General features: G+C 49.7%; 1 protein-coding gene and 2 pseudogenes across 3 annotated transcripts in view; 2 read left to right on the forward strand and 1 right to left on the reverse strand.

Annotated features, from left to right (window-relative positions):
* LOC309636371 (ankyrin repeat domain-containing protein 17-like) overlaps positions 1 to 25,082 on the forward strand; it is a 241,042-nt pseudogene that overhangs the window by 10,703 nt on the left and 205,257 nt on the right. The gene's annotated exons all lie outside the window — the stretch shown is intronic.
* LOC309636474 (thimet oligopeptidase-like) overlaps positions 4,474 to 25,082 on the reverse strand; it is a 77,730-nt pseudogene continuing 57,121 nt past the window's right edge. The window contains exons 3-8 of the transcript XR_014268511.1: positions 7,438 to 7,807; positions 7,092 to 7,358; positions 6,106 to 6,239; positions 5,876 to 6,001; positions 5,111 to 5,247; positions 4,474 to 4,856 (exon numbers count right to left, since the gene is read on the reverse strand). The product of XR_014268511.1 is annotated as a thimet oligopeptidase-like (transcript). The remainder of the gene's footprint in view (positions 4,857 to 5,110; positions 5,248 to 5,875; positions 6,002 to 6,105; positions 6,240 to 7,091; positions 7,359 to 7,437; positions 7,808 to 25,082) is intronic.
* Positions 8,369 to 25,082, forward strand: part of LOC309636403 (uncharacterized protein) — a gene marked incomplete at its 5' end in the record, with an annotated part of 72,654 nt that continues 55,940 nt past the window's right edge. Inside the window, 3 exons of the mRNA XM_082409579.1 lie at positions 8,369 to 8,554; positions 8,606 to 8,829; positions 18,112 to 18,383. Of these exons, the coding sequence (XP_082265705.1) occupies positions 8,369 to 8,554; positions 8,606 to 8,829; positions 18,112 to 18,383 (682 nt within the window). The remainder of the gene's footprint in view (positions 8,555 to 8,605; positions 8,830 to 18,111; positions 18,384 to 25,082) is intronic.

The following is a 25,082-nucleotide window of genomic DNA, read 5'->3' on the forward strand; positions in this document are numbered from 1 at the left end:
CTTTTGAAGAAGACAAAACATGCCTTACAAAGTGTAACAGTTCCTTACTAACAAATATATAGCAGTGTTCATACCTCCCCTTGTATAACAGGGTTTGGTTGATTTGTTCCTTAAGCCTTTCAAGTGATAGATTCCTTATTTTCTTGCCATTTCTTTAAAGAAAATAGGTCTTTTGTCTAATAGCTTCTAGGTCTGGCTGACTGCATCGTTTCGGTGGTGAATGTGTTCCCTTGTCTCCAGTTTTCTGTCAACTGGTAGTTAGGTCTAGAGTCCTGATCAGATTCCAGCTTTATTTTGTGCGACTTCATTGACGGTATGGGGCTGTCCATCAGAGGCATGTAATGTCTCCTTGGTGATTCTAGCAGCCGTTGATCAAAGTCTAGATCCATTATTTCTTAGGGTTTGTAAAACGGTGGTATTCTAAACCTGTCATCCAAAGCAACATTAAGCTCGAAGCTTGTTTTAGTGTCCTGGCAAAAAGGGCTTCTCCTTGGAGGGAAGAGGGTGTCCATGCCCTGAATCTTTCCAAACAGAGGGTACTCTTGGTAGGGAGGAATATAAGTTGTTTTGTGCCCACTGCAAGTGTAGGGTCTGGCTGAGCTACCAGTTGACCTTACTGTGTGTGACAGCCCTGCCAAACAGAAACCTGAGGAAGACCCTGAAAAAGCAAAATCAGGTGATTCTGTCGATGAAGAAGAAAAAGAGCAGGTAGGGCTCACGTTTCAATTTCTTAGCTCTGCCTTGTTTTGGTACACTTGCTGGTAATTGTGCATTTACACTTGGTCTGTCTCTGGACCGTAAGTGACTGAGAGGGTGTTAGAACATATCCCTGGACCCAGGGCAGTACAAAGTGTATTATGGTTAGAGCCGAGGACTCAGCAGGCCCGTAACTTTGGTGTGTTCTCTCCTGTCTACCTTCCTACCTCTCCAGCTGTCAAGATTTGACAGTCAAACCAGCAGATGTGATGCGTTTAAAGCATTTCCTTCTGATGTCAGATAAGCTCCTTTCCCACATCTAATCTGTCTATAAAAGCAGAGTTGTCGTGTTATTATGTGTATTGTAATAATGCTGCTTAGACTTTTTAGGTTAGAAAACTGGTGGCTTGCCAAAGGCCTCCAATATAGAAAATGTCAGTCTCTAGCACTGTCCCGTGTGACTTGAGGGGCAAACCTAGATACTACCAGATGGTCACACGCTGTCTATTTCATTCCTGCCACAGGATTAGCTGTGGAAGTCGGGAAGTCTGTAGGTTTACAGGTGGGTAGTAAATGCCCTGTTACCTGCTAAAGATGAGTATCCGTGGTTTGCTCTAAGGCAGGGTTTCTCAAGCAAGGCATTGACTTTTGGGGCCAGATAAACCTTTGCTGTGGGTGTGAGTCCTGTGCATCGTAGAGTGTTTAGCAAGGTCCCGACCTCTACTCACTAGATGCCCGTAACATTCCCTCTCTCTCCTCCCAGTTGTGACCACCAAAATCACCTTCAGACTTTCCCAGATGTCCCCTGGGGGGCACAATTGCACTGAGCGAGAAGCACTGGACTCAAGGCTAGCAATATCATTGAGGTAGACTTGACGTCCTGTTGTAAAAGACATACTGATTCTCCTGTTTTTATTTTGGAAATTAGATGCCACTGTTCATGATCCTTATTCAGATGTCTGTAATGAAGTTGAGTCAGACTACCCACTCACAGGTGGGACACTGAGACAGAGGGAAACAGCTTGTCCAAGTCCCATGGCCACACCCCTTGCCTCCGAAGAAACCGTGTCACAAGGGAAAGCAAGCTGGCTCTTGTAATATTGACAAGTGTTTGTTTTTAAACAAATGTGCCAGTTTTAGAGTTGTTCTTTGCCCTCTAACCTTTTGGAGGGCTTCCGTAGCCTTCAAGCTTCTGAAGAAACGAACTGGGGCACTCTTTCCCAAGCAGGAAGCAGTTTCGCTGGCAGTGTGTGAGAGGCCTTGGGGACTTGGAGGATGAACACTTGTCGCAACAGGGTTTATCCCGATATGCTAGAGTAAGGCTCAGTGCACCACACCGGTGTCATCAGGTAGTGTTTGTTGGTCAAATAAGTAGTACTACAGAGAGAATCTTACTTTAGTCAATTTAAAGTTTTGAGATCTCACTATGTTTTTTAAAACAGGTATTAAATACATGCATTCGGTAAAACAGTACAAAAGGCTGTTTGGTACATAGCAGCCAAAGAAAAACAATGTGGCTATTCCATGCTGAGCTATGCTGTGAGCGTTATCAAATAGATACTGGATTCTGAGGCCTTTGTTCAGGAACAAAAAAGAATATAAAATATCTGATTGCCACAACTAAGGAGCCGGCCTGTGGCAACTAAGACCCGGCACAATTAACTAAGTAGCTAACTGACTAACTATTTTTTTAAATCTCATTAATAGGTTTTTAATAAGATTTTTAAACATTTAGTTATGTATTTTATTTATTTTTGGCTGCGTTGGCTCTTCCTTGCTGCGTGCGTGCTTTCTCCAGTTGCGGCGAGCGGGGGCTACACTTGGTTGCGGTGCGTGGGCTTCTCATTGCTTGCGGTGCATGGGCTTCTCATTGTGGTGGCTTCTCTTGTTGCGGAGCACGGGCTGTAGGCACGCGGGCATCCGTAGTTGTGGCTCGCGGGCTCTAGAGTGCAGGCTCAGTAGTTGTGGCGCATGGGCTTCGTTACTCCGCAGCGTGTGAGAACTTCCCAGACCAGGGCTTGAACCCTTGTCCCCTGCATTGGGAGGCGGATTCTTAACCACTGCGCCACCAGGGAAGCCTGAGCTCTAACCTTTTAAAAAATGTGTTCCTTCCACCTTCATGGAGCCGGCGTAGGGGATGGGGAGGAGTGAGAACCCGATTGGCAGGGGTCCGGTCACAACCCCGGAAGGGGACGGGGGAGGATCTAAGAGGTGGCACCGGGCCACAGTCGACCCCCAGTGACAGCTAACAGCTGCACTGCTGCCCCTTCCTGCCCCAGGACCTGAGCCCAGGTCCCGGGGCGGCTGGAGAAACACACTATTTTTGGTGAGATGCACTTACTTACTGTGTGGAGCTGCTCCGGCTGCCCCGGCTCCCACACCCCTGCAGGGCCCTGTGCCCGTCCTCCCTGCCCCCTGCCCAGGGCTCGGGGAACAGCAGTCTCTGTGGGGCAACCTGCTTCCAAGTCCTTCAGTGACCATGGAGGAGTGGGAACGGGCTGGGCTGCCGGAGAGCCTGGGCATGCAACACCTGAGCTCAGCCCTGGGGGCTCACGTGAGGGCAGGGGCTAGGGGGTGCGGGCGGTGAGCGGAGGGGCCTCCAGCCGGCGTCAGTCTGGGCCCTGGACCCGGGGAAAGGCCTCACCCTCTCAGTCCTGACCTGCCGCTCGGGAACCCTGTGGCCCACCAGCCCGAGGCCTGTGGCGCCCGCCACAGACTGCCCGGCGCACGGCTGGGGTGCCAGCGCCACACCTGGATTTTGCGCGGGGACCATCGGGGGGCTCGGTGCACGGGAAGACGAGCAGCCCCCAGGCCTCGACACGCCCCTTCCATGTCCATGGAGAAGTGCCGGATGGAAGGCCGGCTGTGCTCCTTTTCGAGCCCCAGGGAATTCGCAGGAACAGCCCTCCCGGCCACGGGGTGCCTGCCCACCGGCTCTGGGCCTGCGACCAGCCCCGAACACAGAGGGCACAGAAGTGGGTGCAGGGAGCTGAGCCGGGTCTGCAGAAGGGCAGACACCACAGCCTGGTCCACAGCCGACTGGCCCAGGGCGGGTGAGAACGGGCGGGCAGGCTGAGGGGAGGACAGAACGTGGCACAGCCTGCCCGCCTGGGCCCCGGGGAGAAGGTCGGGGCGCTGCCCGCGCCCTCGCTCCGCTGCCTGGCGTCCTTTGTGGGGGCGAAGGGCCGGAGGCAGGGCTCCTGAGGAGCGCAAAGGCCAGGGAAGGACACACGGTCCAGACCCACTCTAGCGCTCCAGTGGGGCAGCACCCTCTCTGAATTCCTGCTGCCGCCAAAACACATCCCTAAGGCCTTTGGGCAGAATTGCTAGGACCCAGGAAGGCGGCCCCTTGCTGTGGTCCAGACTTCAGCAGCTGCCGATGAGCGGAGGGAGCCAGCCGGCCGGCCGTGAGCAGGAGGACAGGGCACGGGGACAGGGACAGCCACAGCCGGACTTCCCGCAGCTGTGCCCACCGCCAGAACCAGCTCCAGCCAATCACAGCCCCCGACATGCCAAACAGTGCCTGGCAAGAGGCCGGCAGGAAACTGACACCCCCTCACTGGAGAGCCTGCCCGGCTGGGGTGCGGGACACCATCTGTGTCTGAACTCACCCCACAGCTCAGCCATCTCCCAGTGACCCAGATGCGTCACCACGGCCCCACGGCTGATCCCCGACCAAGGTCAGAACTCCCCCCAGTGTGACGGCCCCCATGCCACTGCTGTGGTGGAAGGGACAGCAGGCAGAGACCAGGAGTAGAGTCTTTTTATTAATGGCTGCATTTTCAAAGAACCGTTTTGTTACCAGGAAAGCTCCCCAGGAAGGGATTGCATTAGTGCAACAAGGGGGAGCCTTGATGCCAGGCTTTCCAGACACTTCCAGGTGGAGACTTTTGGCCTAGGCCGGCCGCTGGGGACTCAGGGGCTGGGAGGACACGCGGCCCTTCCCCCGCCCCAACGGGGCGCTAAGGCACCCGGCCCGCCTGGGTGGGCAAAACCCCGTGCCGTCAGCAGGCCGGCGGCTTGCAGCCCTCAACCTGCAGCCCTTTGCTCAGGAGGAAGGCATCCTGCGTGGGGTCGTAAGCCAGGAAGAGCTTCACCATGCCCTTGGCATCCTTGGAGCCCCCTGGCCTCAGAATGCAGCTTCTGTAGTCCATGGCAACCTGCCGAGAGGGGGCGGGGCTGCAGGAGGGTGGAGCTCCGCCTTCACTGAGGGTGTGGGGCTGCAGGAGGGTGGAGCTCCGCCTTCACTGAGGGTGTGGGTGTGGCCACCTCTGCTGAGACTGAACAAAGGGCAGGGGAGCAGGGGGTCCAAGGCAGGGCCCTCAGAGCCCGGCAGGCTCAGGCGGGCGGCACAAGCATCTAGGCCCAGGCCAAGGACCTCCGTGGTGGTCTGCACGGCAGGCCGGCCTCTCACCTTGCCACTCAGGACGCCCTCCTGCTTGAAGCGTGTGTGGAACGTGTCCGCGGAGTACACCTCGCTGCACAGGTAGCCTTAGGACTGGGCGCCGTAGCTTCCTGCCAGGCGGCCGAAGGTCGCAGGCAGGTGGGTCCCTGGGACACACGCGGAGAGGCTCCTGCCCGGCCCCCTGCCCGCTCCGTGCCCCTTCCCCAGAGCGGGGGCCTCAAAGCAGCCCTGTCTGAGTCCCCTGCCACTAGAGGGAGTATTGGCCCAACACTTGTAGAAAACGGAGACCTTGTGGGCAACTCAGTGGAGGGACACAAATCAATCTTTGCCGACTTTCTGCTGAAGCTCACGGGGGTTCACCCCTAAGCCTCTTACAAGGTCAGCTGCCCGAGGCTCCGAGGGATGAGTCAGGGCTCGCCCTCCAGCACAGGTATAGCGCGGGTGAAATTGCTCACGAGGGAGTGAACTGCGTCTCCGCACCGACACGCACCGGCAAACCTCGTCGACGAGTTCCGTCCGGGCTATGAAGCCCTCTCCTGCCTCTTCCAGGCTCTCCAGAAAGCATGTGCAGATACGCCCACCCCACCCTCGGACTCCGCGGGCCACAGCTGGAAGGACCAGCCCAGGAACCCAGGCAGGAAGAGGCCAGAGGTCAGCGGGCCTTGGCCAGAGCCCGTCAGCCGGTCCCCCTTCACACACCGCCAGAGGATCCTCTTGACCTGGGCAGTAGCTGCCAACCGACCCCTAAGGTGGTCCCGGCGCATGCTTGGCTACCTGGCATGGCTGGGACCCCGAGGATCTCCTGGCAGAGGCGGACATTCTCCTGGGCCGGGTCCGAGGGCGTCTGCGTGTGCAGGGCCTGCACCTTGGCCAGGACGATCTGGCACAGGTTGAAGAGGCCTGGAGGGCGGGAGGAAGGAGACCGGGGGCTGGCACTGTGTCCAGGCCGCGCTTTCAGCCGGGCGGTCCGGGAGCCCCTTTCCTTTCCCTCGGCCCGGCCGCACCGGGGTTGGCCAGCCGGGACTGGTTGAGCTTGTCCAGCAGCTCCTGGGGGACGGCGCTGCCCGTGCCCCGCCGAGACTGGCAGCAGCGCCAGGGCTTCAAAGGGCGTGGCGCTCCCGGCCCCACAGCCTTCCCTCTGGTTCTCATCACCGGCTGTCACCAGAGTCGCAGGCAACGTGCCTTTCTTTTCGTTTGTCTTCTTTCCGGCCCTTAGCCACGCAAAGGTGTGAAGCCCTGACACTCGCTGCCACGTGGATGCACCCTGAGAACACGATGCTCAGCGAGAGAAGTCAGACACAGAAGGACACACAGGGTGTGACCCCACTGAGGGGAAACGTCCAGAACAGGTAGATCCACAGAGTCAGAGTGAGTTCCTGGTTGTCAGGGGCAGGGGAGGGGAGGGAATGATCAGTAAGGGCGTGAGGGACATTTTTGGGGTGAGGGAAATGTTCCAGAACAGAGCAGTAGTGATGGCTGCAGAGCTCAGTAAAGTGTCCCCACACACTCCGGTGCAGCCTGTGAGAGCATCGCTCTCAGGACGAAGGGCTGACCGCAGGAAGACTGAACGCGCACTGGGTCCTGGGCCCAGACGCTGAGCTGGGGACCCCCCCCCCCACATGGGGAAGTCACTGGGACTTGCTGAGCCTCCACCGAGACTGGCAGCAGCCCCAGGGCCTCACAGGGCGTGGCGCTCCCGGCCCCAGAGCCTACCCTCTGGTTCTCATCACCGGCTATCACCAGAGTCGCAGGCAACGTGCCTTTCTTGTCGTTTGTCTTTTTTGAAGGCAACTCTTGAATACATGTATTTAACATGCAGGTAATCAGTCCTGACTCCTTGATCTGGGGCTTCCAGCCTCCAGAGTCTCGAGGACATCCACTTCCGTTGTTTACGCGCCCAGTGTGTGGGGTTTGATGAAGGAAACTGACACCGAGGGCGTCGCCACGTGCGGGGTGACATCAGCGGAAGAATCCGGTGGCGAGGGACTGCCTGAGGACCACGAGAGAGCCCGGGCCCTCCCCGCCCCCTGCCTGCAGCCCCTCGCCCGCATCCTCCTGGGAGCGGAGCTGGTGCATCGCTTGCCAGAACTCATGGAAGTAGGTCTCCAGCTCATCATGCTGCAACAGGGAGGGCGGGTTGGGCACAGGCTTGGTGAAGTTGGCCACCATGGCCGCGATGGCAATCTGGCGCCTCCCATCCTGCTGCAGGCAGCCCGGCTGCAGGCCAAAGCAGGCCATGTGCCCGGACCTCCCTTCCCTGGAGAGGTACGCGGGTGAGGCCCCGCTTCCACAGAGGAGCCCCGGCCCACGGCCGACAGGTTCCCCCACGCATGCACCGAGGGTAGAGGTCCAGGTAGAACTTGCCGATGGATGACCTTGCCCGAGGCCGCGTCCCGGACCATGTAGAGCCTCACATCTTCGTGACACATGTTGGTGCCCTTCTCCAGGTCGAAGGTCAGCCCCAGCAGCTCCTGGGAGATGCCCAGCCGCCCGCGCGTGACCACCTGCATGGGGAAGGACTCATTGAGCAGGTACTGGTCCACGTGGTAGCGCGTCTCCTCCCCCTGCTTCATGTAGTAGCGCAGGTCCTAGACGTTGATGGGCCCGTCAAAGTGCAGGCCCCGCCTCTGGCACTCGGCCTTCTTTAGCTCCAGGATCACGGCCGCTCCTGCTCCCCGAGGGGCTTCAGCTTCTGGGCCAGCTCATCTGCGGGCGGAGGGGAGAGGCTCGGCTATGTCCCTGTGGCAGCCCCCCCAGCCGCCCCCCACCCCACGCCCCTCGAGGCAGAATGAAGGGTTGGGGAAGGCGACCCCCAAGGGCTGACACAGTGGGGTCTCAGGCAGCACCACGTCCAGTCAAGGTCCGCCTGACCCCCGTCCCCTCTGGGACTCAGGGAGGCGGGGTTACCTAGGAAAGTGGCCACCAGCTGGCTGGTCTTGGCCATGTTCATCTCCAGCACGGGGTCGGCACGCGTGCAGAACCCCAGCAGACGGCACTTCTGAGCCTGCAGCCTCACCAGCTCCCCGAGGATCGCGCAGTTCTCCTGGAACCCAGAGATGGCCAGCGCTGGGGACCGTGGGCTACTCCCTCCCCACAGGCCCCGGGCCAGGTCTCTGCGGGCGGGCAGGGCTCTCAGGCCACTGGCGGGCACAGCCAACCCCCCTCCCTCCTCCTCCTGGCCCGGATTTCTAGACACTTTGGTGCTGTCCTAACACGTGGTCTTTATGAACACAGGTCCTTTTGGAACCAGAAACGGCATGAACCGTGATGAGCTCTAAGGCCAAGAGCAGGAAGAAATGCGACCAGGCTCTCCAGGAGCCACCCAGGGGCCTCCCCGGGCTCAACAGTACAAACTCGGCTGCCGTGCAGACAGCAGCTCATTCCCACGGCGCCCGAACTCCCAGCCCCTGGACGGCGAGAGGCCTGTTGCTGCAGGTGGCCCGTGGCTGGCTGGTGAGGCCCGGCCCCAGGAGTACGCCAACTTCTCTGGGGCCACCTCTCCAGGTCTGCGGTGGGGTTCTCCTGGGAGCCCCCAGTCACCACAGGACCAACGTGGCCTGTCTGCAGCCCAAGAAGGTGGGGACACAGGACTGTCCCCCGTGCCCCCCGCATCACCCGCGAGGCCGAGCAAGCACCAGTGGTGTCTGCAGGGAAGATGAAGGGCTCCTGCACAGCCCCCATCTACTGAAGATGCTAAACGGGAGAAGCACAGGCTGCAGCCACACGCGGTATGGACCAAACGCAAGTGTCCTTGCAGGAACCGATGTCTGAATGTCAAGGCCGTACCGGGGTCACAGTGAGAAGGCCCAGACCCCATGCAAGGCACAGAGAGGGGATGGGGGGAACATCTGCGAATCTGAGCTCATCAGGCATCACCCCAGAGGGAGAGGGAGAGAGCCAGAAGGAGATACGGAGGGAGAGGGAGAGAGAGGGAGGTACAGACGTCTCTCCCTTCCCTGGGGGTTCTCTAGTGCAGCCAAGGCTGAAAACCACTGCATTTCGGGAGATGGGTCCTCGTGGAAAAGTTAAATAGTAGCTCATGGCATTATCGACACATATTAAAAAAGCCCCAAATCTTGGGGAGTCAGGGAGGGGAGCTGGCGGCTGCCTCGTAAACGAGGAGAGATAGGGAGTCAGAGGAGGTGCCTGTGCAGCCCGCCGCCGCCGCCCAGGGTCCCGCAGACTTCATCTCCCGGCTGTGGTCCCAGGCTGGAAGGCAGCAGGGAGGTCAGGCCGTCCAAGCATCAGCGTTGACTGAGAGAGGTTTCTTCCTCCCCTTTCCCTCTCTCCTCCTTCTCTCCCTCTCTCCCTCTTCCCTCTCCCCCTCTTCCTCGTCTCTGCCTCTCCCTCCATCTCTCTCTCTCTGGAAGGGAGTGAGGGAGAGGGAGAGGGAGAGACAGAGGGAGGGAGAGGGAGGGAGGGAGAGAGAGGAAGGGAAAGGGCGAGGGAGGGAGAGGGAGAGAGGGTGAGGGAGAGAGAGAGAAGGAGGAGAGAGGGAGGGAGGAAGAGACATCTCTCTCTCTCCCTCTCTTCCCCCTCCCTCTCCCTCTCCCTCTCTCCCTCTCCCTTGTCTCTGCCTCTCCCACCATCTCATCTCTCCCTCTCTGGGAGGGAGTGAGGGAGATGGAGAGACGGAGGGAGAGAGAAAGTTGGAGAGGGAGGGGGGAGGGAGCGGGAGAGAGGAAGGGAGAGGGAGAGAGGGAGGGAGAGAGAGGGAGGAAGGGAGAGATGTCTTTCCCTCCCTCCCTCTATCCCTCTCTCCCTCTCCCCCCCTTTCTCTCCCTCTCCCCCTCCCTCTCTTGCTCTCTCTCCCTCTCCCTCTACCTCCTTCCCTCTCCAGAGAGGGAAGGAGGTGGAGGGAGAGGGAGAGGGAGAGAGGGAGAAAGGGAGAGGGAGAGAGGAAAGGAAAGAGGGAGAGGAAAGAGGGAGAGGAAACGGGGAGAGGAAACGGGGAGAGGAAAGAGGGAGAGGGAAGAGGGAGAGGGAAGAGGGAGAGGCAGAGGGAAGAGGGAGAGGGAGAGCGAGAGGGAAGAGGGAGAGAGGGAGAGGGAAGAGGGAGAGGGAGGGAGAGGGAGAGAGGGAGGGGTAGAGGGAGAGTCAGATGGAGAGAGAGAGGGAGAGGGAAAGAGGTAGAAGGAGAGCAGAACAGGGAAAGAGGGACAGGGAGAGAGGGAGGGAGAGAGGGAGGAGAGGAAGCAGGGAGAAAAGAGAGAACACACCATCTACATTTCTGTCAAATGACACCGGGGATCCTTACACAACCAGGAGAAAATAGCACAGGGAGGCTCTTTCTCAGCTGGAACTGGAACTGCAGACGGGGCCAAACACCACCAGGCTGGCCACACTTGTCCAGCCGCCGTTCCAACCCTGTCAGCCGTGAGTCCGGTCACCAGGGCTCTGAGTGTCTGCTCCAGGGAGCTGGGGTTCACCTTCTCACCCGGGAGGCCGGGCCAAGACAGCAGGGCCCCGGGCTGGACACATAGGGGGAAAAGCATCCCCACAGGACAACTTGTGTGAGCAGATTCAGCTGCCAGATTCTAGAGGCCCGGAACCACCCTGTGGCCCATGAAACCCAGGAGCCACGAGGGTCTTGCATCGTGATTCCTGTCCGTTGGACTGTCAAGTTTATGTAGGGAATCTTGGAAACAGTGGTAACACGGCTGATTTGGAACGAGCTTTAGGCTATTATGGACCACTCTGAAGTGTGTGGGTTGCTAAAAACCCTCCCGGCTTCGCTCTTGTTGAACGTGAAGATCCCCGAGATGCAGCCGATGCTGTCCGAGAACTAGATGGGAGGACGCTAGGTGGCTGCCGAGTAAGAGTGGACCTGTCGAATGGGGAAAAGAGAAGTCGAAATCGTGACCGCCTCCTTCTTGGGGTCGTCGCCCTCCAGATGATTACCGGAGGAGGAGTCCTCCACCTCCCACACATGTCCGAGACGGAGAAGCTTCTCCCTCAGCCAGAGCAGGTCCCTTTCTAGATATAGGAGAAGAGAGAGATCACCGTCCCAGGAGAGAAATCACAAGCCGTCCCGATCTTTCTCTACGTCTCCTAGCCGATCTAGGCCAAATGAAAGGAAATAGAAGACCACTTTGCAAGAGGAGTGGTGTACAGGAAATAACTTCATTTGACAGGAGTATGTACAGAAAATTCAAGTTTTGTTTGAGACTTGCGAAGCTTGGTGCACTTTTTAAATGTTTTAGCTGTTCACATTTGTTTGTCTCTTGACCCAGTGACACATAAAGGTGTCAATCTCTCTGGTTTGAAATGGGTCATATGAGGCATGTAATGTGAAGAATTGTTACCTTACAATGTTCCCTTAAGCAAAATTGAATTTGCTTTGAATTTTTGGTCTTGCCTAGACGGATAATAAAACTCTGACTCCTGCCCACCTAAAGTGTGATGTTTACTATTATGGAAACAACACTGGCAAACATTGAAAAGACTTTCTGTAGCTGGGATATGGCATGCAGCTGTAGTTAAGCAAGCAGTCTTTAAAAGGTGCTGTGAACACAAGGCAGCAGGTAAAACTTAAAGCTGCACCCTTACCCTAGATTAGGGGTTTAAAAATTCCACTAGTCTTCACACTGGACAAGAGGTTGTCCAGGGAGTTTAGAATCTAAGAAGTTTCAAGGAAGTTAGTTTACCTTTGAGTTAGGTCGTAAGTCCCCTCTGTGATTGCTGTACATGAATACATAGCTCTTTGTAATATTTTTTGGAAATTTGAGATTATCAAGATACCAATGTCCTGCCAGATTAAGAGTATATTGTAGAGCTGAACTTTGAGTTATTGTGCAATTTTTTTTTTCATGCTGCCATTTGTAATATGTTTTGTGAGAATCCTTGGGATTAAAGTTTGGGTTGCAAAAGAAAAAAAGAAAAGAAAAGAATCCGCCTGCCAATGCAGGGGACACAAGTTCAAGCCCTGGTCCGGGAAGATCCCAGGTGCCGCAGATCAACTAAACCCATGGGCCACAACTACTGAGCCTGCGCTCTAGATCCTGGGAGCCACAACTACTGAGCCCCCGTGCCACAACTACAAAAGCCCGCACGCAACGAAGACCCAATGCAGCCACACACGAAAAAGACGATACTGGCCAGGTGATCAAGGGTAAAATCGTTTGTCAGAAGTCCCGTTGATGGTGTGTATCCTTGATGTGACCTGAGGAGAATGGCATTTTTATCTCTGTCTGGACCTTCCGCCCCAAACCCCATAACTCCAGACCAACCATAAGAAAAACATCAGAAAACAAACAGACAAACAAATTGAGGGACAAAATACCTGACCAGTCCTCCTCAAAACTTTCAAGGTATCAAAACCCAGGGACGTCTAAGAAATGTCACAGCCCAGAGGAGACTGGGACAGAAAAAGGATGTTAGGGGAAAACTAGGGAAATTCTAATAAAGTGTGGACTTTAGTTAATAACAATGTATCCCTCTTGGTTCCTTAGTTGGATAAACATGTCGTACTAATGTACTAACGTGTTGGAAATAGGGGTACTGGGTCAGGGTCCACGGCACTCTGTACACTCTGTACAGATCTTTGCAACTTTTTTGTAACTCTAAGCTATTCTAAAATTAAGCGAGTACTGAACAGAGATAAGAATGTTATTTCCCTGATTTGAACATGCCTGAGTTTCTTTTCATGGTCACATTTTTGCTATCTGGATGTGTCTTGGAATCAGTAGCAAAGGAGAGTTGCCAGCCCCTGGGAAGATGTGGGTGGTTTGCAGGTGGCTTGCTCTGGAGCTGAAGACCACGGTGGGAAGTCTGCAGCCTCGGGCTGCACTTAGAACCATGGGAGGGGATGGGCCAGCTCAGTTAGGGATGGAACCTATAAATAAAACTTTTTTCTTTTCCATTATGGCTTATCACAGGATATTGAATATAGTTCCCTGTGCTAGACAGTAGGACGTTGTAGTTTATCCATCCTATATTTAATAGTCTGCATCTGCTAACCCCAAACTCCCAATCCAACCCTCCCTCACTCTTTCTCCCCCTTGGCAACCACAAGTCTGTTCTCCATGTCTGTGAGTCTGTTTTTGTTTCCTAGACGAGTTCGTTTGTGTCGTATTTTAGATTTCACATATAAGTGAGATCATATGATATTTGTCTTTCTCTTCTGACTTACTTCACTTAGTATGATAATCTCTAGGTCCATCCACGTTGCTGCAAATAGCATTATTTCATTCTTTTTACGGCTGAATAATATTCCATTGTATATATGTACCACATCTTCTTTATCCATTCATCCATCAGTGGACATTTAGGTAGCTTCCATGTCTTGGCTATTGTAAATAGTGCTGCAATGAACATTGGGGTGCATGTATCTTTTCTTTCTTTCTTTCTTCCTTTCTTTCTTTCTCTCTCTTTCTTTCTTTGTCTCTCTCTCTTTCTCTCTTTCTCTGTTTTTCTCTTTCTCTCTTCCTTTTTTCTTTCTTTCTTCTTTTATTGTCACACAGCATGTGAGATCTTAGTTCCCTGACCAGAGATGGAACTCATGCCCCCTGCACTGGAAGCACGGAGTCTTAACCACTGGACCACCAGGGAAATCCCAGGGGTGTATGTATAGTTTTGAATTAGAGTTTTCTCCGGATCTATGCCCAGGAGTGGAATTGCGGGACCCTATGGCAGCTGTATCTGTTCCTGCACGTCTCACATCAACCACCTGCACTCCAATCCTTGCTCTCAACGTCATCTTCGGGGAACCCAACCTGCGACAGGGACCTTGACAAGAAGAAATGGCTCAGGGAAAAGCTACCTGCACAGGGAGGAGATAGAGGCCATCGCTCCTGGGGTGTGGCGGGGAGAGTGGGCACAGAGATATGTCATTTCACCCCCGATACTCATCTCAGCTCTCCTGGCTGCCCCACTCTAGGTCACCTCGGGATACAGAGGTGACCCGGTTAGAGTCCCTGCCTGTGCAGGAAGCTGGGGGCACCAGCGGGTCTGAATCATATTAGTGCAGGGCCTCCCCCGCGGCACTGGGGTTATTCGGGGCGGGTCATCCTCTGCTGAGGGCCCCTCCTGGGCACTGTGTGGGGTTTAGCAGCATCCCTGGCCGCACCCATTTGATTCCAGGGGCCCCTCCCCCCCAGTTGTGACAACCACAGATTTTCCCCACACATCACGGAAGAACTGGGTGAGGCACAGGATGGCCCTGGGCGAGGACAGCTGTGTTGAAGCAACCAGCCTGGCCCAGGGCAGGGTCTGTCCCAATCCCGTCAGCGCCTGCGTTTAGAACTGCCCCTTTCCTCTCCCACCTCCCCTGCCCTGCAGTGGTCTCCGAGACATCATCCCCATGTAATAAATCACACCTTCTCAGTTTACTGTTTGCTGCCCTCGCTAGAACGTGAACTCTTTGAGGACAGGGATGCTGTTATGTCCCCAGCACCTAGAAGAGTATCTGCTGTGTAGTAGATGCTTCCTAAATACTTGCTGAACAAAGGAGTTGAATAAAGGGATGAGTGGATGAATGAATGAAGGTTACAATGGAAGGCGGGGGGAGATGCCCTTTCTGGCTCTCGGGGATTGGGAGATCAAGTGAAAGATCCGTCCTAAATAGGCTGACCAGCCTTCTGGGGTTCCCTGGGACTGAGGGTTTCCCCAGAGTTCCAGCGCTCAAACCTGAGCGGTCCTGGGCAAACTGGGGGCGGGCGTTGGTCACCCTATCTAAACACAGTAACAATTCCAGCTGCAGTAGCAATGGCCAATGACCTCTACGGTCTTATTGACCATGCACAGTTCTTTACCTGGCGGGGAAGGGTGGGCCGGGATTGGAATTCTGGTGATCCAGGGCGGGTGAGGCCACACCCCGGGCTTGTGTAGGGGAGTCCAGGAAGGTTCTGGAGGAAGTGACAGTGACACAGGAGGGAGGGAGGAGCCGAAGGAAGAATGTCCCACATGACAACGTGTGCCAATGGCCCTGGGCCCAAGGTCACACCTGACCAGGGCTTGCTTTTTCTTTTTTCTAATTTACTTTTTCCCACATGGATATACAATTGTCCTAATGCCATTTATTGAAAACTCCTTAATTTCCCCACTTTCTGTCATAGCAAGTTCTCATATATCTGTTTCCGGACCTTTATTCTATACCATAGAGCTATACGTCCCATCCTTGCACCACTAGGGCTGTTTCATCACTATAACTTTAATTTTTATTCATTTATTTTTTTTGGCCATGCCGTGCGGCATGTGGGATCTTATTTCCCTGACCAGGGATCGAACCCGCGTCCCCTGCAGTGGAAGCTCGGAGTCTTAATCACTGGACCTCCAGGGAAGTCCCCAGGGCTTGCTTTGACATCCATCGAATGGTGGCAGGTGGGCACAGGGAGCAGCTTTCTGTGAGCCATCCTGTGTAGAAATGCAGGGTGGAGGGGAGGACAGATGGAGCGGGAGGGGAAGAAGCGGAGGAGGGAGGGAGGGAGGGAGGGCAGGCAGAGACAGACAGAGAGTTTCCGGAGACAATAGCTCTGGCCGTGTCCTAGGGCATGAAAGCTGAAAATAGCTCCTAGTGCCGGAAGCCTTGGAGCCGGAGCCTAGGAGCCAGGGTGACTGGCTCTCCTCCCTGGTGTGTGTGTGTGTTGGGGGTCGGGGGTGGCTCTGGGCTTCTCAAGCTGGGAGTGGGGTGCACAGAGCAGGGACGGAGCAGGGACCCTTCTCTCTGGGACCTCGTGGGCCATCCTCAGCTCACAAAGCTGAGCCACTCCTGGCCCTATGAGTGGGGGGCTTCTCCTCCGCGTCCCCTGGATCACACCCCCTCACACACAACTTCCCCGTGTGTGTTCCCAGCAACCAAGAGAATCTGTTTTTAAAAGATTTGGGGGAGGGGAGTAAACATACAAACAAGAGCAGAATGGATACTTTTTCAGCATGTGAATGGCTCTGTGTAAACCCACCCCCAGGGTAACCACAGTCCTGACCTCTAACACCCTTGACGAGTCAGCCTTGGTCTGGGCTTGCGGACCCACGGAAGCTTCCTCATCCCCTCCTTCAGATCCCGTCGCTCCCTCGGCGTCTTTGTGAGAAGCACCCGGGGAAGTGGGACTGCTAGGCTGTACTGCTGCTAGAACTCCACCTGGGCTCCACCAGGCTCCAGCCCCCCGCCCTGTGCACCTCTCTGACCCTGAGGCACCTCAACTGGTAGGAGCCGCATCACCTTCCCTCCTGGGACTTGTGACACTTAAGGGAGACACCGAAAGGACAAGCCTTTGGCTCCCTGGCTGGCAAAGAGCAGGTACTCAATTGTCATAAGTGTCCGTATCAGTGAGGGTACTCCAGACAAACAGAATCCATAGGGTGTGTGTGTATATACACACACACGTACATATGTAAACGCATACAAAAATATACAGCTGTGTATATATGCAGTATGCATACACACATATACACATATAGTATATACAATACACACATACATATATACACACATATAAAATGCATAGTTTGTATATATACAGTATGTGTACATACGTATAACACATGCAATATACACACCTAGGTACATATATATCATACATATATACACACATACAAAGATATTTAGGTGTGTATATAGACAGTATACATACATACACATATAATATATGCAATACATACACGCACATATATATAGACACACATATACACCTACATATAAAACCATACAGCATAAAAATATATATGTACTCTATATATAAATTCATCGTATATATACATACATATATCATATATATAAGATATAGACACATACATATATACAATGTATACATACACACCTATATGTAAATATGCGCATGTACATACACATATAAATACATATGCAAGTGTGTATATAATTGTATATACATATATACATATAATACCTAGAAACATATACACATACAGGTATACAACATATATACACACCTATGTATAAATATACATTGTATACATACATACATACAGTGTATATATACACACCCATATATCAATATATGGGTGTGTGTATATATACAGCATGTTCACATTTATAATATGTATACTATATATATACACATACATACATGTATACAATATATACACACAAATATATAGGCTTGTATGTATACTGTATATAGTACTTACACATATACTACAAACGCACGCACATATAAACATATGTGTATACATATATATAACATGTATACACACATATACAAATTAATAGGCTTGTATATATTCAGTATTTTTACATATATAGTTTTGTTTTAAGGAGTTGACTCATGTGACCGTGAGGCAGGCAAGTCAGGGCAGGACTATGGGCTGGAGACACAGGCAAGAGCTGATGTCCCAAGGCCATTGGAGGAACAGTTCCCTCTTTCTACGGAACCTCATTTTTCTCTCCGGACCTTCAACTGATGGACGAGGCCCACCCACGCCGTGGCATTGACAATCTCCTTTACGCAAAGTGGACCAATTTCAGTGTTCATCTCTTCTGAAAAATACCTTCCTGGCCACATCTGGAATAATGTTTGTGGTTGCGGGGGCCCCACGCAGTGCGCACATGAGATTAACCATCCCCGTGGCGATGATGACACTTTATTTTCTCCCTTGACCACTGTCACTACTATTCCAATTAAAATGGCAGCGCCATGAGGGCAGGGCATTTCCTTTTTTGCCAGTACTGAGCGTCCAGGGTCTGGTGCCTAGCATAGGCTAAATACACGGCATTTTTGTGAACAGAAGCCGGGATTCCGGCTGTCATATTTAATGAGGAATTATAGTCTTATTATTGGGTGGGGGAGGGTGTCACGGTACGTCAAGGGCGGGAGTCGAACCCGCCACCCCAGGGCCCGAAGGGTCTCCCCGGGTCCCCACTTCGGGCCGGTGGGGGTGGCCGGGGGCAGCCGAAGACGTGCGTGCGTGCGTGCGTGCGTGAGAAGGGGCGTGTCCACGGGGCGGGCGGCGCTCGCCACGAGTGGGTTGTTCAGCCCGGCCCTGGCTCATTGTGCTGCCTCACGCCGGCCCGAGTTGGCGGCAGAGCTGGAGGCCCCGGGCCTGTGACCACAAAGAGGGAGCCGGGGGCCGGACGGGAGCGCGGCGGCGGCGGCGGCGGCGGCGGCGGCGGCGGCGGCGGCGGCGGCTGAGGCCCAGGCCAGGCCCCCTCCCCTCAGCCTCCCGCCCGCCCGCCTGCCCCGCCCCCGCCGGCGGCGCCCCGGCCCTCCCCTAACCGCCAGACTAGCCTGGTGCGGGGGCCGCGCGCGAAGACATGGGGGAGAAGCTGAGGCTGGAGTCGCTCGTGGGGGCCGAGCCCGCCATCTACCCGTGGCCGCTGCCGGTCTACGTGAGTGCCGCCCGTCCCCTCTTCCCGGACCCCCGCCCCTCTTCCCCCACGGCGCGCGCTGAGCCCACTGAGAAACGGAGCGACTCGAGTCGCCAGACCCTCTTTGGAGCCCCCCTTCCCGCCCCGCCTTGGTTCTCCGCGGCCGTTTCCAGCCCCCGCGCGCAGGGTGGGCAGAGGGGAGCCGGGGCCGGCCGGGGGCGCAGACTCGGCCGCGGCGACCCTGCGCTTCCGAGGGGCGCCCGAGCCGGGCTGCCGTTGGCTCTGTAGGGCTGGGGACCCTGGTCCCCCCGGGCCTGGACTGCTGGCGGGCTTGCCCTTCCGTACTTCATGATCTGACACGTCGGGTTTCTTTTTCCTGACCAGCTTTGCCAGACTTTACCTGACCAGCTTTACCAGCGTCCCCTGATAATGTGTTACATATTCCAGTTTTAGGGCCCGGTCCCAGCCCTATGGAATCAGCAACTCTGGTGGGGCTCAGTGATCTCTGTCATAACAGGCCCTCCAGATGATTTTTATTCACCTTAAAGTTTGAAAATATCTGCATTGTCAGCTGGCCAAAGCGTCCAGCAGCAGGTGAAGGGGAGTGGTGCCTGGAAAAGATAGGGACTAGCCAAGGCAAGTACAGTATGTTTGCCGTGGTAGTAATGGAGAATGCCTTTTCTCCACTGGTTGGCACAGACTAGTATCTGGGAGCAGTGGCAGGGTTATTTAGGATGCTTTACATTTCAATGTAGAGTGACCGCTGTCCTGGTTTGCCAGGGACTTCCCCTGTGTGAGCACTTAAAATTTCATCCTGGCAAACCCCTTAGCCCTGGGTTTGAAAAACTTAGGGAATAACATGAAATTTAGGGGAAACAAGATGTAGGTTTTGGGCAAGTCACAAGTGCTAATTAAAGCTCAGCAAGTATGGACAACATCTAGCCTTCTTTACCCCTTTGCGGGGAGGTAAATCTGATTGGGTGAAAGGACTTACTGTTAAGAGATCTTTGTAGAAACATCCCCTTCTGCTTAGTCCGCTGGTTCTCAGTTCTGGCTAGACATTGGCATCGTCTGAGGAGATTTAAAATGAGTTTATTGGTCTAGGATGACCAACCGTCGGTGTGGGGGTTTTTAAAAAGTGCTTCAGATGATTCTAATGTGCAGCCAGATTTAGGTGCCACTGCTTAAGCGTTTGAACCGCTGCTACATATTTTCACCTCATCTTCCTATGAGAATATCCAACTGTAGTTGAGGTTTGTTTTTTTTCTTTTTCTTTTTTTCACTGTCTTATTATAAGATTTACTGTCTTAAGTAAGAATTGAATGTACAGAAAATCCTGCTAGTCCATCTGGTGTAGCTGGATACCCAGAATAATATCGTTAAGATATGTACCATTTAAGTATTGTGACTGGCCTTTTTAAAATTAACATATGCATTAAATTAGTATTGATAGTATAGCTCTCTTTCGAAGTTGTCATGTTGGGGAGCTATACCTCTAATCTGCTGCCATTGCTAAATATCTGGACACCTCTTATTAGGAATTGCTTTTAAAAATCTTTAGGGATTAAAACCAAGTTTGCTGTATTATTTGTACTGGGACCACAAAAACCTCACAAAGTTCCCCCTCTGTACCTTCTACCCCCATCTCTAACCCTTGGCAACTTCTAATCTGTTCTCCATCTGCACAGTTTTGTTATTTTAAGAATAATATGTAAACATAATCATGAATTACTTCATCTTCGGAGATTGGCTTTTTAAAATTTTTCCCTCGGCATCATTCCCTTGAAGTTCATTTCAATTTTTGCATATATTAATAATTTGTTCCTTGTTGTTGCTCGGTAGTATTCTATCATAAGATTTTATCACAATTTGTTTCAACATTCACCCATTGAAAGACATTTGGGTAGTTGCCAGTTTTTGGCTATTATAAATAAAACTGCTATGAACATTTATGTGTAAGTTTCTGTGGGAACTTCATTAAGTTTTTGTTTCTTTTGGATAAATGCTCAAGAGTACAATTACTGCATTGTAGGGTGAATCTACTGTTAGCATTAAAAGAGACTGTCAAGCTGTTTCTCAGAGTGGCTAAATCATTTTATTTTCCCACCAGTGATGTGATATAATTTTTCTACGTACTCGCCAGCATTTGATGTTGTCACTATACTTTAATTTTAGTTATTCTCTGATATCTCATTATGGTCTTAATTTGCATTTCCCTAACGGCTAACGACGTTGAACATCTTTTCATGTGCTTCTTTGCCATGTGTATATTCTCTTCCATGAAATGTCTGTTCCTGTCTTCTGCCTATTTTCTAGTTGGATTTTTTTAAGTTGTTTGGAGAGTTCTTTGTATATTATAGATACAAGTCATTTGTCTCATATGGGATTTTCAAATATGTTTTCCCACTGTGTAATTTGAGTTTTCATCCACTTAAAAGGGTCTTCTATGAAGCATTTTTAACTCATTTTGATGAGATCCAATTTATCAGTTTTTGCTTTTATTGATCATACTTTCGGTGTCAAGTCTAAGAATTATTCACCTAGTTCTAGATGCCAAAGATTTTCTCCTATTTTTTTTTCTAAAAATGTCCTGCTTTTACATTTAAGATTATGATCCACTTTGATTTAATTTTTGTGTAAAGTGTGTAAGGTTTAGGTTAAGGTTCATTTTTTGTTGTTTGTTTTTGTCGAGGGATGTCCAACTGTTTCAGTACCATTTTTTGAAAAGTCTATTCTTCCTTGATAGCTTTTGCACTGCTGTCAAAAACAAGTTAAATGTATTTATGTCAGTCTCTTTCTGGGTTCTCTGTTCCATTCCATTGATCTATGTATCTACCCTCCATCATTACTGCAAAATCTTGAAATTGGGTAGATTAATTCCTCCCATTTTAATCTTCCTTTACAAATTGTTTTAGCTATTCTTCAGCCTCTTCTTACCATATAAATGTTAGAATAAGCTTGTCTATATCCACAAAAACCTTGAGGGCATTTGAAGAGTAATTGTGTTAAGCCTCTTAACTTGGGGAGAATTGACATCTTTATTATGTTGTGTTTTCTAATCCATGAACAAGGTATGTCTCCCTATTTGTTTGGGACTTTTAAAATTTTCTTCATCAGCATTTTGTCATTTTCAGTGTAGAGGTCCTATAAATGTCTTATTGGGCTTATATTTAAGTATTTATTTAGGTCAGTTGTAAATGGCATCACATATTTTTATTTAAGCTTCTACACATTTGTTATTAATACATAATTTGATAAAATTGTGTTGATCTTGTACTCTAAAACATTTACAAACTAATATTATTTCTCAAGCTTTTTGTGGATTCCTTGGTATTTTCTCCATTTAGATTATCATCTCATCTTCAGATATAGACAGTTTTACTTTTCCTTATTCAATATAATAGGATATATTACTATTCAACCTTCAGTAGGATATATTCCTTCCTATTCAACATAGTAGGAATAGTCCTTTTATCTTTTAAATAAACTTTTAAAAAATTTAACTTTTAAATTTATGTATTTATTTATTTTTGCTTTATTTTCTTACTAGAACCTCCAGTAATATATTTAATAAAAGTGGTGAGAGCAGATATCGGTGCCTTGTTTCTGATCTTACAGAGAAAGCATTCAGTCTTTCACAGTTAAATATAATGTCGGTATAGGTTGTTTGTAGATCATCTTTATGAGTTTCAGTATGTTCCTTTTCTATTCCTAGTTTGCTTGGAGTATTTTTTCTTCTTTTTTTAAAATCATGAATGGGATTGGATTTTGTCAAATGCTTTCTCTGCATTAATGGATAGGATCACATGACTTTTCCCCCTTAATCTATTGGATATGGTGGATTACATTGTTTGATTTTCAAATATTTAACCAACTTTGCATAACTGGAATAAATACCACTTGGTCATGGTATATTATTCTTTTTATATATTTCTGGATTTAATTTGCTAATATTTGGCTGAGGATTTTTACAGCCAATTTCATAAAAAATATTGGTCTGTAGTTTTTTTCTTTCTGTACTATCCCTGTCTGGTTTTGGTATCAAGGTAATACTGGCTTCATAAAACTAATTAGGAACTATTCCCTCTACTTCTATTTCTTATCAAGTCATGTAAAATTGGTGTTAATTCTTTAAGTCCTGGGTAAAAGTGAAACATCTAAGCCTGAATATTTCTTTTGGGAGTTTTTAAATGAAAAATCAGTGTTTCTAATGGTTACAGGAAAATTGAGATTATCTATTTCATCTTGGCTGAGTTTTGGTAGTTTTGGGTGTAGAAGCATGGGTCCATTTCATCTACATTTTTGAATTTATAGTGTAGACTTGTTCACAATAACTTGTCCTTTATTAACCTGCAGGATATGTCATGGTATCCCTGGTTGCATTTCTGATATCTGTGATTTGTGCCATCTCTCTTTTTATCTTGATCAGTCTTGCTACATCTTTATTGATTAGATTGTTTATTTCAAAGAACCAGCCTTTTGTTTCATGGATTTTTTTCCCCCCTGTTTTCCTGTTTTCCGTTTCATGGATTTTTGTTTCATCTTTATTATTTCCTTCTTTCTGCTTGTTTAGTGTTTTTTCCTCTTCTGTTTTTACTATTTTAATATAGAAAATTAGATTATTGCTTTGAAATATTTTCTTTCCCAGTTTAGTGCTATAAACTTCTCTTTCAGCATTGCTTTCACTTCATTCCACAAACTTTGATCTGTTATGTCTCCATTTTCTTTTATTCTATGCATTTAAAAATTTTTCCTTGACTTTTTACCCATGAGTTATTTGGAATTGTGATGTTTAGTTTTCGTGTGATTGAAGATTTTCCTGTTGTCTTTCTGTTATTGACTTCTAGTCTGATTCCATTACGGCTAGAGAACATACTCTCTATGATTTTAATTCTTTTAAATCTGCTAATGTTTTTTTATCACCCAGTATATGGTATATGAGTGAATGTTCCATGGACACTTGAATATGTATTGTGCTTTTATTGAGTGTGTTCTTTAAATGTCAGTTATATCCTGTTGATTGATGATGTTTTCAGTTCTTCCATATCCTTGCTGATTTTTCTCTCTGGTAGTTCTATAAATTGCTGTGTTGAAGTCTCAAATAATAATTGTGGATTTAAAAGTTTCTCCTTTTACCTTTTTCAGTGTTTGCTTCATGTGTTTTGAAGTTCTGTTGTTTGGTGCACACACATTTAGTATCACTAGGTCATCTAGGTGGATTATTCCTGTTATCTTTATGTAATGACCCTCTTTGCCCCTAATAATTTCCTTTGCTCGGAAATCTACTTTATCTGATATTAATAGAGCCATTCCTGCTTTTTCTGATTAATGTTCATGTGATATATCTTTTTCATCCTTTTACTTTGAACTACCTATATCATGATGTTTAAAGTAAGCTTCTTATAGACAGTATATAGTTGGATCATGCTTGTGATTTTTTCCTCTAGTCTTCCAATCTCTGTCTTTGACTTGGTTATTTAGATCATTTACAGTTAATGTAATTATTGCTATGTTAAAGGTTAGGTCTACCATTTTATTTTTTGTTTTGTCTTTTACCTTAGTTTCTCAATCCTGGGTTTCTCTTATTTTGCCTTCTTGTGGGTTACTTAAACATTTTTTGATAAGTCCATTTTAATCTAATTTACTTATCATTTGTATATACTGTTTGTATAGTTTTCTTAGTGGTTGCTTTGGCATTACACTATACATATGTAACTTATCATAGCCTACTGGAATCAGTGTTTTATTACTTCAAGTGAAGTTTCAATACTTTACTTCCATTTAGGTCTCTTAATAGTCCCCAGTTTTAAAGTACGATTTTCTGTAGTATTTCCTTTATATACATTGAGAACCACATCAGATGGTGTCATAATTTTTGCTTTGACCATCATATAGAATTTAAGAAACTCATGAGGCTAATGATAGTCTCTTATATTTACCCCATTTGTTTTCACCCATTCCATTGTTCCCCTTTACTTTCTGAAGTTCCCAGTCTTCTGTTATTGTTTTTTTATGTTTTCATAACAGTAGGTGATATCTGGGCTTTCCAGTGCCATTGGATATGAGTTTCAGGAAACACTGACCGTGGCTCACTTAATGCTACTGAGTTGGAGGGTTTGTATATGTTGGGCCTGTTGGCACAGCAGATGCTAGCAGATTAGACTAATGTTGATGGGACTAGTGCCACAGGAGGATGCATTCCCATTCAGGCTATGCTGCTGCTACAGTAGATCAAATCCCCCTCTACCCCAGGTGTGGGGCAGTGACCTGCTGCTGTCATTGCTTCTTTATTAGGCTGCTTTTGCCTCAGGTGTGTGGTGGGATCCCTTGGAAGCTGCTGCTGCTGTCAATCACAAGGTTAAATTCATTTTAGAAATACTTAAATATAAATATATAGCCTGGCTCTTGTAGGACCTCTGTATTTGTTTTTTATTGCTTTCATACGAATTACCACAAATTGAGTGACTCAAAACAACGTAAATTTATTACCTTACAAGTCTGACATTGGTCTCAATTGAGTAAAGTAAAAGTGTTGGCAGGATCGACAGATGAATGGATAAAGATGCGGCACATATATACAATGGAATATTACTCAGCCATAAAAAGAAATGAAATTGAGTTATTTGTAGTGAGGTGGATTGACCTAGAGACTGTCATACAGAGTGAAGTAAGTCAGAAAGAGAAAAACAAATACCATATGCTAACACATATATATGGAAT

Source organism: Balaenoptera physalus (assembly GCF_965194825.1).
Source record: "Balaenoptera physalus genome assembly, chromosome: 10".
Taxonomy (NCBI): Eukaryota; Metazoa; Chordata; class Mammalia; order Artiodactyla; family Balaenopteridae; genus Balaenoptera; species Balaenoptera physalus.